The 14,244-nt window shown below is 44.2% G+C and overlaps 1 protein-coding gene across 6 annotated transcripts in view; it reads left to right on the top strand.

The window, feature by feature from the left end:
* The window catches only part of ETS1 (ETS proto-oncogene 1, transcription factor), a 114,041-nt gene extending 104,125 nt beyond the window's left edge, over positions 1-9,916 (top strand). For all 6 annotated transcript variants that reach the window (XM_090027012.1, XM_090027008.1, XM_090027011.1 and 3 more), the window contains 2 exons: positions 3,546-3,664; positions 4,304-9,916. In XM_090027012.1, the coding sequence (XP_089883138.1) occupies positions 3,546-3,664; positions 4,304-4,519 (335 nt within the window). In that variant the 3' untranslated portion in view covers positions 4,520-9,916. The remainder of the gene's footprint in view (positions 1-3,545; positions 3,665-4,303) is intronic.
* Positions 9,917-14,244: the final 4,328 nt, after the last annotated feature.

Raw genomic sequence — 14,244 nt, 5'->3', positions numbered from 1 at the left:
ATCAGGATGCAAAAGTACCTGGTACAGATGCCAGAGAATCCCTCTCCGCAAGGGGAACTGCCTTTTACCAAGGCCTGGAACTAGTCCACTTTGCTCAGTCTTAGCAGCAGAAAGTGAAAGGATTATACCAGAGAACCCGGGCGACTGCATTAATTTTTCTGCTTTGCTTTATTGAAATACTACACAAAAACAAGAGGCTGTGGATGAAATGAGCTCACAAAGCTCCGTGCATGTTAGAAATGGGCTTGATCTGCAAAACATGGAACCAGGCTTTCCCCAGAGTCTTAGGAGCATTTGGATCAGAGGCAAATGAGCAGGAAGATTCCAGTTTCCATTGGGATCTCATAGCAAAGCAAATCAGGAGCAGTTCTGATGAAGCTGTGCTAAACCTAAACTGTAGCAAGGTCGGAAATGGGCTAGCTGACTCTAAAATGTTAGGCCCCATGTCGTCTGTCTCCTCAGCAGGCAGATTTTCCTCTATTTACTTGTGGTTTGTCTAGTTTACAGTAGCTTTTAATGTCTTAAGCAATGGGACACATGTCATTTCCCTTGGCAGACTCTCAGATCTCACTAGCGGGAATTTTATCCTAAGACAGAACTTGACTTGTCATTAATTGATGTCATCCCATTATTCCATTAGCCAGCCTTTTCCTAGCTAATCTTTCTCCTTTCCTGTGACTGATACATGCTACCAGTTATAGATGGTTTTACTTTCCCAGCCGTGTTTGTTGTCTAACTAAGCTGCACGTAGTACATTTATCTCTTGCAAGTCATTCCCTTTAAGCTAGGGATCATTCTTGTTGCTTTTCACAGAGCTCTTCTTAAAACACATCAGCATCTTTCTAGAAATGCATTGTCCAGAGCTGAGGATAAGAGTCCAGGCGTGGTCACATTTGAGAGCTGCTAATCAGACAGTTTTGACTTGTAGGCTGCATTTTACCTTTGGTTAGGACATGAGTGAAAAGAAGTGTAAAAAAAGGGAGTGAGAGAATATTTTGGAGTCAGTCAGCATGCAACTTCAATGCAGCTAAACCCAGCTGCAAAGTGTGCAAAGCCCCCAAAATTTGGGAGTAATGCATTACATACTTATTGGCTAAACTGAAGCATCTAGGATTCAGGTACCCTTAGGCTTGGCAAGATGCAATGCAAATAGTCAGAAGGCACTGTGTCTTCAAATTAGCTGTCCAGCATTGGCCAAGTGCATTACTGGAGGAATGAGCTGCCCAGAGGAAGCCTTGAAAGATTCGTTCTCAGGGACCAGGAAAATTCATTTTGCCTTGGGAACCTGTTTGCTGCTGATAACCAGCCTGTTTCATTTGGGGGATTTCTGCTGATCAAACAATTGGTGCTCTTCCTTAAAGTGTGATTCCTGATATGTCAGCAAGGCCAGTTCTGGCTTAACTGGATACCTCTTGCCTACTTCCATCAAGTAAGTAGGCAAAGCAGTGCCATACGGTATTAGGTGGGACTGAGAGCACAATGATGATTGGCTGAGCATACTATGAAGGCCTTGGACTGCAAATGCAAGCATTTTGGGAGACGATTTTTGGCATACTTGACAAAGAGCTGCTAGCTAAAATTAGCATCCACATGAAACTTAGAGGCAATGGAGATGCAAGGAAAAGCTGTTAATTGCTATTATCCATAGCAAGGGATACTTCACATGCAGGCCCTGCGCCTCATTATTACAGCTGCGGTATGAGAACATCCATGGGGAGTTTGCTTATAGCGGGACAGGAGTCTGTTGAATACAGCAGGCTCTCCTCTTCTGTTGCCTCCAAGCTGCATAGCATACAAAAGGATTCAGTCTGGATTGTTTGCTGGTTTCAGGACACCACGGTCAGGTAGAATTTCACTTTCAATATGGCCAGGGGCTTGCTGGAAAACAAACAGCCTTCTCCTGCTTTTGGATCGGAAGATCTGAGTGTCAGACATGGAGCTTTTCGAAGCGCTGACTTAAGCTCTTCTTTGGCTGACCTCCGTTTCTGTGCTGGTTCTGGCTACTCACGCCCTGCTGGATGCTGCCGAGTGCCAGAGGCAGTGGGTAGAAGCAGGTGCGGTGTGCAGTGGAAGCTCCGCTAAAGAGCGTGGACTCTCTGGGTTCTCAGGACCCACTGAAATCCAGCTGTTATTTTAAGTTTCAATTTTAGCCCAGCTCAACCACTGGAGCCAGGACCTGTGCGCCAAGTCCCACCATTTAGGATTTCTCCATATAGTTTAGATACAGCTCAGGCTTTAAACAAAGCAGCCATCCAACAATTGGCAGGAGATGGGCATTGTTAAGCACGACTTGGAAAGTTTAGCTATGTGTGGAACAGAGAATCCATTGACCAGAGACCTGGAGCTGTGTGTACAGGTGTGTAATGCTGCTGAGGAAGATCCTGACTGATTCTTTCTTAACACAGTGGAGAGCAGCTGTTTGTAGTATCTGCTAGGGCTGCTGTAGCACAGAGCCAGAGGGCAAAACCTCAAGTGCAGGCATGTGGCTGGCTTGCACATGGCAGAAAAGCAGGGGAGGTAGTTCTTATTGAAGAAGGTGGGCACTGCTAAGCTTATGACTAAGCATGCCATCAGAGGCCAAAAGGTTAATTAAAGAGAAGACAGGGGTGTGGATCTTCCAGCTGTGACTCCAAAATGTCTCCTTTCCCCCTCACCGAACCTGGGCACCCTCACAGCAGCCCCCTGTGCCTGGCAAAATAGCCAGGCTGGCTACACTGAGTTGCCTTGTTGATCTATGAAGGTTTTGCTTTCTGCAAGTTTTTGTAGTTGGTTCCTGCAGCAACATGCCCTGGAGAGAGGCCAAATCATTTTCATACCTGCGTTCCCTTTATCACGGTAAACAGTCATGGAGCAGGGAGTCAAGGTCAGGAGGCAGCACCTGGCAGTGCAGGAGTCTGCTGGAGCGCAAAGGATGGCCAGGAGCTTTTCTGGCAGGGAAGAGAGGGTGATGCACCTGTGCCAGGAGAATGTCTCCTTAACTGTGCTCATGTCAGAAACATAATCCTGTTTGCGTAACTTAGTTTGAGGTGAAGCATTCCAGTGGGGAACATGCCTCCCTTACTGCCCTGGGAAGCAAATGTACCTGTCCGACTTAACGCTTGTACTGCCAAACCAATCCCGATATCGCCTGCATTCTTCCTTAGGTCCTTGATGTAGCAGAGGGTGCTGTTTTTTGGTGAGCATCATCCGTTACTCTTATTCTGTGAAAACCGTGCAATAATAATGTCTATTAAAGTCATACCCAAAGGCATGGATTTATGATCAGGTCCCCGTTTTCCCCAGCTAAAGAGTAATTATAGTTTCTCTCCCAAGGAAAAAATAATGTAAGAGGACAAAAAACATGGAGGGGGTCCTCAGGGTGGTTTAGAAAGGAAGTGGAAGGTGGCTGCAGGAGAAACTGTCTCTCCTCTATACTAACAAAGAGCCAGTGCATGTTTTTTTTTTATCCAGCAGCTCATTGTGTTTTCTACCAGTAAGGAAAGCAGCCTGCCTTCCTTTCATTCAGGGCTCGTGGTTTTAACACCTTGGCTCCTTTGTGTTCCTAGGCAGTGGACCCATCCAGCTGTGGCAATTCCTGTTGGAGCTGCTCACCGATAAGTCCTGTCAGTCCTTTATCAGCTGGACGGGTGATGGCTGGGAGTTCAAGCTCTCTGATCCAGATGAGGTATAACCTGTTAGCATGGATAGTGCATCCTACAGATCTTGGAGGTGGGGGGGAGGGCAGAAAACAGGGGAGGGGGAGTGCAACACAACACACATGGGGCGGGGGGTGGCATGGCTGCAAGAAGAAATGATGATTTAAACCCAGAAAATTGTCCTTGAAAGTCTGTTTATCCACTGGGTTGCAGTGGCGCCTAGAGGCCACTCATCAAGGGTTGGGGTACCACTGTGCTATGTGTGATATGTGTATATAACCAAAGAACAGCTGCAGACCCAAGGAGCTTGGCATGGAAGCATAGCATATGCAGGATGAGATGCATCTTTCCATTGCCTTTAGTGGATTATTCTCTTCCCCACTTCCAGCCACCTGGTTCCAGGTTCAGGTCCCCACTTGTACATGGGTAGTCTATAGTCTAGGAGATGGTTGGGCCTTCTGGCCCACTGCTAGCCCTGATACTCAGCTTCTCCCTAAGTTCATTTTTGGAGATCAAGAGAGAGAAATCTTCCTTAGACTTACCCCACAAATTACCATTAGTGCTCATGGCTCCAGAGGCTCCAGCCTTATATCTACCAGCAGAGAACACATATTTTAATGTCCACGTGGAGCCTGCTTTGCTCATCTTAATGCCCTCCCCTTCCTTAGGTTGCCAGGCGGTGGGGCAAGAGGAAAAACAAGCCTAAGATGAACTATGAGAAGCTGAGCCGTGGCCTGCGTTACTACTATGACAAGAACATCATCCATAAGACAGCGGGCAAGCGCTATGTGTACCGCTTCGTCTGTGACCTGCAGAGTCTGCTGGGCTACACGCCCGAGGAGCTCCATGCCATGCTGGACGTCAAACCTGATGCCGACGAGTGAACCCGACAAGCCAGACTACGCAGAAGATGCATTTGCGCCGTTCTGGAGATTCAGTGGGACTTTCCTTTTTTGCTGTTTTTTTTGTTTTTTGTTTTTTAAATTTTAAAGAGCAACTCAAAATTTGACCTTTGGAAGGGGAGGGGTGGCTGAAGGACTCATGCTTTTTGCTGAAACTGACAAAGTTTGGTTTGGAGACGAGAAATGGGACTTTTGTCTGAAAGTTCTCAGTTGAGTTTTGAGGACGAAATTCGGAGTCTTAAGGAAAGCCAGAAAAATGTAGCTCACTTCTTTGTTTGTTTGTTTTAAACCCTCAGAATAATCCCTCCTCCACCGGTTCAAAAAATTATTAACAAAATGATGCCCTCAGTTACTGTGTTCCCCACACCACAAACTGACGAGTCAGGGTTTTGTTGGTGGGTGGGAGGCAAAGGGGCTGCGGGATCTTCCTGTTTCAGGAGGGGAAGACATAGGAAAAACAGGAACTGCTTGTCCTTGTTACAATGTCTTTCTGTCAGTTGTTTTTTATTCACACAAAAGGACAGATTTTTGTTAGGAGGGATCAAGACTTTCTTTTTTTATTTGTTAAAATTTTATTTTATTAAATTTTGTGCCAGTATTTTTTTCTAATAGTCTTAAGCTCTAAGATGGTCTCAATATTGCAATATTGTATGTGTTTGTTTCTGTTATGCCAGCAGAGATTTTTATCACAGTGTGGAAAGGAAAAAAAAAAAAACAATTTATGTAGACCCCACTGGAGGAGTGTAGTGCTATGACTTATGTGAAGGAAAAATAATTCCAAACTGGCTACTAGTAATGCTGGGTAAATGCTTTACCTCTGCATTGAGTCCCATGTGCTTTGCTCTATTGTTTGTTGCTAAAAAAGCTGGTTGAACTATCTTAAGACCTTGTTTTTGGGTCAAAAATATCTTTTTGCTGATATCATCATTTTATTCAAACCCCCCCAGTAGTTTTCCAAACATTCTCATCAAAATTTTCATCTATTAGTTTCAAATTAGGAAATTAAAAAAAAAGAGCTCCTTTACACTTTTGAAATAACTTATTTCAAAATGGCCCATCTTCTGAATAAGCCTGCAATTTTTTTTTTTTTTTTATTTTGAACATACTAAATGCTGAAGGATAAATATCAACTTGATTCAGAATTAGTTAGAAAAAAAAATCACAACAAAATTGAGAAACACAAAAGTGAAATAAGAATGACTTTGAAATTCTGGAAGTGTTAAGTTGTAACCAGTTCTGCCAGTACTGTTGTATATTATTTACCTCTTCTGGGCACTCGCAGCTCAGAAATCTTATTTAAAAATGGGTTCTTGACTATGCATTTTGGGATGCTGGCCACTTAAGCCTGATCAAGCAAACCATGTACGGCTTAAGGTTAAAGTATTGCCATTGTTTCATTGCCTAGTGTGCTCAGCTCAGGATCAAACTCTTCAGCACAGAGCGTGAGACTGCATTTTGGATAATGAGGGACCGATTCAAACTCCAAAGGAATTCTTCCTGGTGGAGTTAAATTGGGCTGTAGGCAACCAGGGGATCAGGCTCGGAGCTTTAAGCCTTTGGACCTCACTCAGGCTGAAACCAGATCCACCCACGTGGATCCCTGAAGATCTCATGTAAAACTAGGGCTTTTGACCTTAAATGCCTCTTGACATTTTTTTAAAAGACAGTATTACATATTTAAACTGAATGTACTTTTCACAGCTGGACTAATTGTAGAAGTACTATGGTGAAATAATAGGAGTGAGAGCTTTTAGATCAGAGCACCACGGAGCAGAATAAGTTAAGATCCTGTATCAGGCTGGCATAACTGAGCTCATAATAAAAATAGTGAGAACCCTCCTGCATTTAGTCTGAACACCTAACTTGCTTTCTGTTTCCCCCTTCTCTGCCTTGTGGGAAGACTGGTATATATAGAGGTGGGGCAAACAGGGCTAGCAAATGGGAGTCCAGCTGAGTCCTGTGGAAAGGTGATGTTCTGAGTCGGGGTGCTGAGTTCTTCCTTATGCCCCACAGCTCCCACTGGAGTCTGCAAGAGCTGTGGGTGCTCAGCACCTCTGCATACTAATTAGACCATACCTTTCTAAACAAGCTTCAGCTGAAAAAGATTAGCCTTGCTTAGCAGAGTGGCAGGTGAGAAGTTCCGTCCTTGGTGAAATGTTGCAAGCTGATTAAGAAGGCATTTAAACCCTGAATGTTGAATGCAGACGGTGGCTCTGGGCAAGGGAAGTACTAGTGTCAGATCACAGGGCTAGAAGCAGGTGCAGTCCCACCTTGTGTACAAAGAAAGCTGGTAGTAATGAAGGTGGGGAAAGAAAAGGTGATGAAAAGAAAATGAAAGGAACAGGCACCAAAAGAGGAAAGGACAGTCTGTCTTCTGCAAGGTGTATTCTCATCCAGCATTCAGTGCCTTTTAACCCTCAGCACAGGGAGATGGGCAACTGGTGCCTCCTGCCTGTTACCAATGGAAGGATTGCAGATGTGGGTAATGAGCAACTGATATAAACAGGGAATTAAGTTGAGATCAGGCTGGAGAAAGCAAAGGGAAATGTTTTTCAGCTGTGGGCAAGGTCCTCCTCCTACTCGCTAGAAACTTGATACAAATGCAGGGAGCAAAATACCAGGTTAGAAGATGAGTGAAAACACATCTCTGATTCACTGTGGTGTGTAGGGCTGTACTCTTGAGTGAGAGCTGTGTGAGACTTCTCTGTGCACTTTGAGTAGGCAGAAGACATGTTAGTTGGTGATTAAAGGTGGTGGGAGTTGAGTGCAGAAAGGTCACTGGGGCTTTGGAGTAGATTTGTGGTAGGGGGAGAGTTAGGGCTCCTCTCTCTAAAGTCATAGAGATGCATGTAGCATAGAACCAGCTCCACTAGAGGTGATCCCAGCAAACACATTTGTCCCAGGATGGGAGCCTAACTTTGGAAATGGAAAGAGTCAGGTCTCAACTGATACTGCAATACTCCTAAGTCCTTAAGGCTCTATAGTTTACAAAGAACAGAAAGTGCTGTTGGGCTAACATTTTACAGTGTCTGGTTTGGGCAATTTGTAGGCTTCACTCATTCTTCCTGGTCTCCTACCTCTAAGGGGTGTCCCTGGACATGGCAGACACCTCGGCATTCCATGTCTCATCCCGACTCGGATATCAGCATCCTCTAACACAACTGCCAAGCGTGTGTTTCCTTGGGTTGGTCATAGCCTTGGTGCCCAGGTACCCCGCAGTGAGTCCACCAGCAATAACGGGGTACTTTACTATGAATGGGAAGAACTTGGCTGAGGTTCAGGTGCTGACCCCAGCAGTTTGACAAGGCTTGAGTCATTCATTCTACTTGGTTTGTTTTTTGGAAGACTTGTTGTATTAAGCTGTTTCTGCTCATGGTAATCTGTTTCCATAATGTGCAGTGATACGGTCTCAAAGAGATCATCAAAGGATACAAAGCACCCTAAATGGAAAATGCCCGTTATTGGTTTGCCAGTTGTTCTTGCTGCCATTTTGCCATTTTGGGCTGCATGTAAGCGTGAGGGCCAGCAGGCAGAATAATAGTCTTAGCAACATTTTCTAGCTTTGCCCAGAAGTTGCTTTTCTCCCCCACTTCTTGTTTCCATGCTAGAGACTGTCACAGGAAGGGCTGTGTGTTGTTTATACACTGGATATTTGCAGTTTAAAAAAATACCATGTTGACTTTTGAATAGGGATGTGTGAATCAGCTGTACTAGGACCAAATATCTACCTGCACCAAGACCTCTCCAACTAGATATTTTATAAGGCATAAAAAGTTTGATTAACCTACATCGTTGCAATTTCCATATCATGCATTTGAGAGAGAGCATGGTGTACATGGGGTTGCATTCACTTCCATGCTGAGATCCAGAACCAGGCCTGCATCTTGTTCTGATGGCTTGCTTGTCTTTTGTTCTGGTTTCTCCGAACTGGGGTGAATTTCACCCTGGGCAAACATTTATACCAGATTGAACTCAGTTAATTTTGTCTTTTGTTCCTGACCTTCTCCAAGGGCTGCGTGGATTTCCAGATATTTTTTTCATGACTTATTCTTGACATGCCACTCATTGGGATCATGGTAATATTCAACGTGCTCCACACAGGCTCACGTGTCATATGAAGCGGTCCCATTTTTCCAATAGAATGAGTCTGATTCTGTGAATGTGATTCTTAGGACTGTATTTTATTGTTAGCTGGTGATCACAGGTGCAATGTTTGGGAATACTCTGTGATGTTCACTTCAATTTGGCTCTTCGGCTGAATTTCCCAGGAATTATATTCATTTGAAATATCACAAAAAGGGACCATCAAAACCAACCCACATTCCAAATTTGAACATTAAGCTATTTGCTCCTTCCTCTCTAAAGATATATGGGTGATTTATAATACACACAACTTGTACGTATATGTGAGCGTGTATCAGGTTTTTTTACACACTACTAAGTTCCAGGTGCCATCCAGAAGAGAAGCATTGTATTCAATGAGAGGTTGTGCCCTGATGTATATCTGAACACAACAGGAACCAAGTCGTATCATAATTCTCCCTAAGACTTCACCTTCTCACCCAAGATTTTCCAGACTGATGTTTAGATCAAGAAATGGTCGTGATAAGCATCACGAAATTTTATGATGCTTCTGCAAAACCCCGCACCTTCTGACCAACACTCTTTAGAAGGTGTTCTCCATTTGGTTCCCTAGATCTTGTTAAATTGCTTATTCATACTAAACACTTCAAACTTGCATTCTGGAGCATGCTTTTCTTTCTGGTAGGGTCTATATAACATCAGTTGGGGTATTGTCTACATTCCAAAGAGGTTTGAAGAAATGGTAAATCATGTATACTTATATGTTATAATGGAATATCTCCAGGAATTAACTGCCTCAGTAAAAGAACGTGTCTCTTTTTTTGTTTTGTTTTTACACATGGGTTTTTTTTTTAAGCTGATAAACATAGAAGAAAAAGAGATTGTTATATTGTGCTGTTCAACTATTTTCCAACTTGTATTTTCATATAATTTATATTTTTTAAAAGTGGGGAAAAAAATTTTAAAAGCAAGATTAAAAAAAAGAGGAAAAAGCAGGTGCTTTTTTAAAAAAACTGAACTGAGGTAGCTTAGAGATGTAGCGATGTGTGTGTGTGTGTCTGTGTGTGTGGTTTTTTTGGGGTTTTTTTGTTTTGTTTTTTTTAAAAATACAAAAACAAAAAACAAACCCATTCCTCCTACATCGAATTCTTTTAGGAGGAGGGAGTTGGTTTTGTTTTAATTGCTGATGCTGGCACATCATTTTGCTGGAGAGTTTTTTATATACTGTAGCCTTATTTCATATCGTATTTTAAACCATGTGAAATTAAAAAAAAAAAAAAAGAATAATTCATAAAGGTTTGGCGTCCGTGTATTTATTTCCCCTCTGTCCTGCTGAAGAGTGTTAGATTGTGCTTTTGGCAGTGCTGCTAGCTCCAAGTATTCAAAACTCAGGAGTTGGCTTGAACTCAAGAGATTTCCTTAAAATCCTGAAATAGAAATGTAGAAAATAAGAGCTGGAAGGGTCCTTAAGGGGTCATGGTCTCCATCAGCCTTTCTCAAGGCAGGCCTAAATATACCTAAACTCATCCCTCACAGATGTTTCTCTTCTCTGTTCAGAAAAAGCTTCCAAGACGGGTACTCCACAACTTCCCTAGGTGACCTCTCCCCATGCTTAGCTATCCTTGCAGTAATTTTTTTCCTGCCTTTAGAAAGGTTGAGCTTCATCCCATCTGCTTTATCATCTTTGAGTTTTTAGAAGCTTTATTTTCTAACTTGTCTCTGCAAATGCAAGGGCTTAGCACTTGCTGGGGATTGGAGGAAGGTGGGGGAAGGACGGTTCAATGAAATTGGATTTAATGATGGGAGAGGAGATGCTGGAGTTCTAAGAAAATACCTGATTTCACAGGTCTTGTAATAAAATAATGGGGGTTAACAATGCTGACATCAGGCCTATCCTGAGCTAAGTGTTGTGAGGGACCTGTGTAAGTAGGGACCTACCAAATTTGGGGTGGCTGCCCACTGATTTCCTGAGCAGAGGGTGCAGGGACCATGGTGCCCACTGGGGAGCCCAAATTTTATTTTCAGTAAGTTTTTTTTCCCCCCGCAGATTTCATGGGCAGTGCTGGATTTTATGAAATTGTGATTTTGGTAGACTCCCATATGTAAGTGCTGGAATAACCCTGAGAGCTTGTGACTCGGGCACACCCTTTCAGATGCAACAAACTCCCAGCTTCCTCCTTGCTCCAGGGTGTTTGCGTTGCCCGTGTGCAATATCTCCTTGGTTGCTGTAGTCCAAATGACTTTGCTCCACTGGAAATTTTGATATTTCAAATTTCCATTCCCCTATATTAGATCAAGTTCAGATGTCCCAAGTTCAGATGTCCCAACAAAAGAAATAGTAATAAAAAAAAAAGTTTCAATTTTCATGTTAGGATATTTTAAATTTGTTCCCATAAAGCGCATCGGTTGGTGCATCCCAGCAGCAACTCTCCTTAGTACGGCACGGATGGAGCCAGGCCTCCTCATAATCCCCAGCCACTTGCTGTAAAGACCAATAACACTGTTTGAAACCTGCCGGTCACCTCTCCTAACCTTCTCTACAGACCCAACATGGGTGCTGAACAAAGGTTGGCTAATGTATGCAGTAGGGTAACAGGGACCCTGCTCCTCCCTCATGCCTTGTGCAGGCACATCTTAAGTCATAGTCCTATTCTAATCCATGTGGATGTATGAGGTCACCTCAACGAAGCGGGCCTGGCACAAGTCATATTAATATCCCTTCACTCTAGTCTGAATTCCTAAATCCTACCTACATTTTGTGCTGGGCCTTTGCACGGGGGAAAATTTACACAGAATTAGCCCGGGCTGCAAAAACACAGCACTAAATGGAGGGAAGGTATGTTTTTTAGAGTGATTTTTGTAAACCCATCTACTGATAGGGTAGGAAAATGGGTCAAGATAGAACAATGACCAGTCCAGAAGGAGTAGCTCTGTTATTACGAGCTCACAGCCAGTAGGCACCCCAAAAGCAAGGGGTACTTACGAGGGTGATGAGCCATAACAAGTTGGTGGCTATTTCTCCAAGTACTTGGATGTTTTTTCAACCCTGAAGGTCCCAAACAAGAATCAGTATGCTATTCCGTGTACAGGAGATAAGGTAGAGAAAGGGGCTGGGTCAGCAGGTGACAAGCAGAGTTGTCCCTGAAGGGTTTTAGATGTCCAGGCAAAAGCAATAGAGACTTGCGGCAGAATTGTCCAGGGCATTCAAACCAAGGTGGACAATCCCCAGTGGGATTATGCATGGGTCTGTAGCAGGATGGGCAGGGTGACCTAACAGATTGTTTCCAAGGATTAAGATTCCTGTTACTGATGGTTATCAACACTCCCACGCTCTGGTGGTTGAGGTGGCTGGGTTAGTATAAATATCACCAGCCCTGGGAGGATGAGGAGGGCTCGGTGGATAGAGATGTGGCACAAACCAAGGCTGTTGTTTTGGGAAAGCTCGTCACTTCTTGGTGTGGAGATATGAAGCTTGCTTCAGCCTGTGCTGGGGAATGAAATCATATGGTGCAGTGCAGAGAGGCAAGATTTGGCCGCCAGCAACAAACCTGGGTTTTAATCCCAGCTAACGTGCTGTGCAACCCTGGAGAAATTTCTTCATCTCTTTGTGCCTCCTTTCATCCCAGCTGGAGAGTTGGGTAAATCAGAGAAGCTTAATGCTGCACATGGATAAATAAACTGAGAGTGTTTCTCCTTTCTCATCTGTGTCTTTTAAGTTCTTCTACTGACTGCTGCATTCATCCCTCTCTGAAGGGCTCATTGCAAATTGCAATGAGGAAATAAGAGTAAAACGACTTGGTGCTTTCTCCTTAAATCCTCCTGGACATTTTTCCACATTGCAGAAAGCTACCATCCACCCCAACCGTTATCAGTAGCAAAGTAATCCAAGACTGTGACAGCAGAGTATATCGGAGAGCTAGCTCTGGGGAGCCCAGATCTGGGACAACGGAGGAAACAGAAGTTCTGAACAAATGTGAATGGACAGGGCTGAATGGGTAACAAACTCTGCTGAGCAAAGTGGGCTATAGGTTCAGAGGGTGAGACGCAGGCAGGGCCATGTGTGGGGAACCCAGGACCAGCACAGCAGGATTCCAGCAGTCCGGAAGCGGAGAGGTAGTGGTAGAGCTGGAGCATGAGCAAAGCTAGCGTGGTTTATCATCCACTGGTGTCAGCAACAGCCAGATTCTACAAGGAAAACTTGCCACCCTGCCGTTTGAGCTAATGTCTGCCTTTTTTTTAAAAAAAGTGATTTCTGAGTGCCATTTCATTTAGGTGGGTGCAGAAGGGCCCCAAGGGGATGGAGTTGGGTTTGGACTGGGGAAGTTGTGAAGCTGTACGAGGCCAGGCTGATCTCCCTGTGACTCCTGACTCCCTGCTGGGAAAGAAAGCTGAGTGCAGTTTGTCTGTCTGCCTGGAAGAAGCATCCCCCTGCCCCAACACACACTAACATGACCCTGACGTGGCTCCCCTGAGCTCTGCTCTGGTCTGTGCTTTGCCCGTACCCCAGACATGCAGCAGTGCTTACACCTCTGAGGTTGTTGCTGAAAGCGAGACAAGAACTAGTGTTTTAACGACTGCACTAAAAATACAGCTTGGTGGCCTCAAAGGGGAACCCCCCGTGCACCTGGGGCCCGCGCTATGGAAATCATTTCTAGTAGGCACAGTTAACGTAAAAGTCTTTTCACATCAGGCTTGGCAGAAGCACAGATACGTCGTTGTTTGTGCAGACACAATAGCATAAGGGGAAATATTCTGGGGGCATTCAGAATTAAGCCACCGGGGGTGAACAAATGCTCCGTCACCTCATCTTGCTGCAGCTTTGCTTTCCTGCTTTCTCATTTTCTCCCTTCTCACTTATGCAAGTGTTTGCAGCACTGTCACTCACTGCAATATCATTTACCTGGAAAGAATAATCTTTCCACAATAAAAGACCTGTTACTGGCTGTTCGCTCTTTAAGTATGTAAACTTCTAACTCTCCTCCAAACTGGCTTGGTGAATCTCTTTAGGTGAGCTGGAAATCTAGAGAGCAGATGCCAAGGTGATGGGCACTTGCGATATAGGGCTGCCGAGATGGAAAGGGAGATTTGTAACGGGTACACAAATGGAGCCCAGAATACATGATCAAGGGCTGAGTCACAGACCACCTTTTATCCTTTCTCTTCAAGGAAGTGACTTGAGAGTGTGAATCAAAGTGTAAGTTGGTCCTGATCCAGTCCATCCACTGGAATTCAAATGTGGCCCGGAAGCCCCATTCTCAGTGGGTCTGGGGTTTGGGAGAAATAAATACAATGCGTACCCATTGTCCTTTAACTTGCAGATATTAATACCATCATTCCTAGTGTAAACCCATATGTAGCAGCCATTTTGTTCAACTTTATGCCTTCCTCGGATTGAAGAATCCAGCTGGGTTTTCTTTTACAAGGGCTATTTTTGCTAAACTTCATCAGGGAGATGCTTGCAAAAGAGCTCATCCTTGCAAAACCAGCCAACTTGCCATCCATTTCTACATCCCTCACCAATTCCTCCCTGTTTGTGACTAGTAGGTTAATAAAAGCATAGCCCCTAGTTGGTTTCTCCAACACTTGCACAGGAAAGCTCTCTCCAAAAACTTCCAGCAGTGCAC

Source organism: Crocodylus siamensis, chromosome 14, assembly GCF_052110815.1.
Source record: "Crocodylus siamensis isolate JL-2025a chromosome 14, ASM5211081v1, whole genome shotgun sequence".
NCBI classification, from domain to species: Eukaryota; Metazoa; Chordata; order Crocodylia; family Crocodylidae; genus Crocodylus; species Crocodylus siamensis.
The sequence above is the reverse complement of the archived record's forward strand: the minus strand, read 5'-3'. Positions and strand labels throughout refer to the sequence as shown.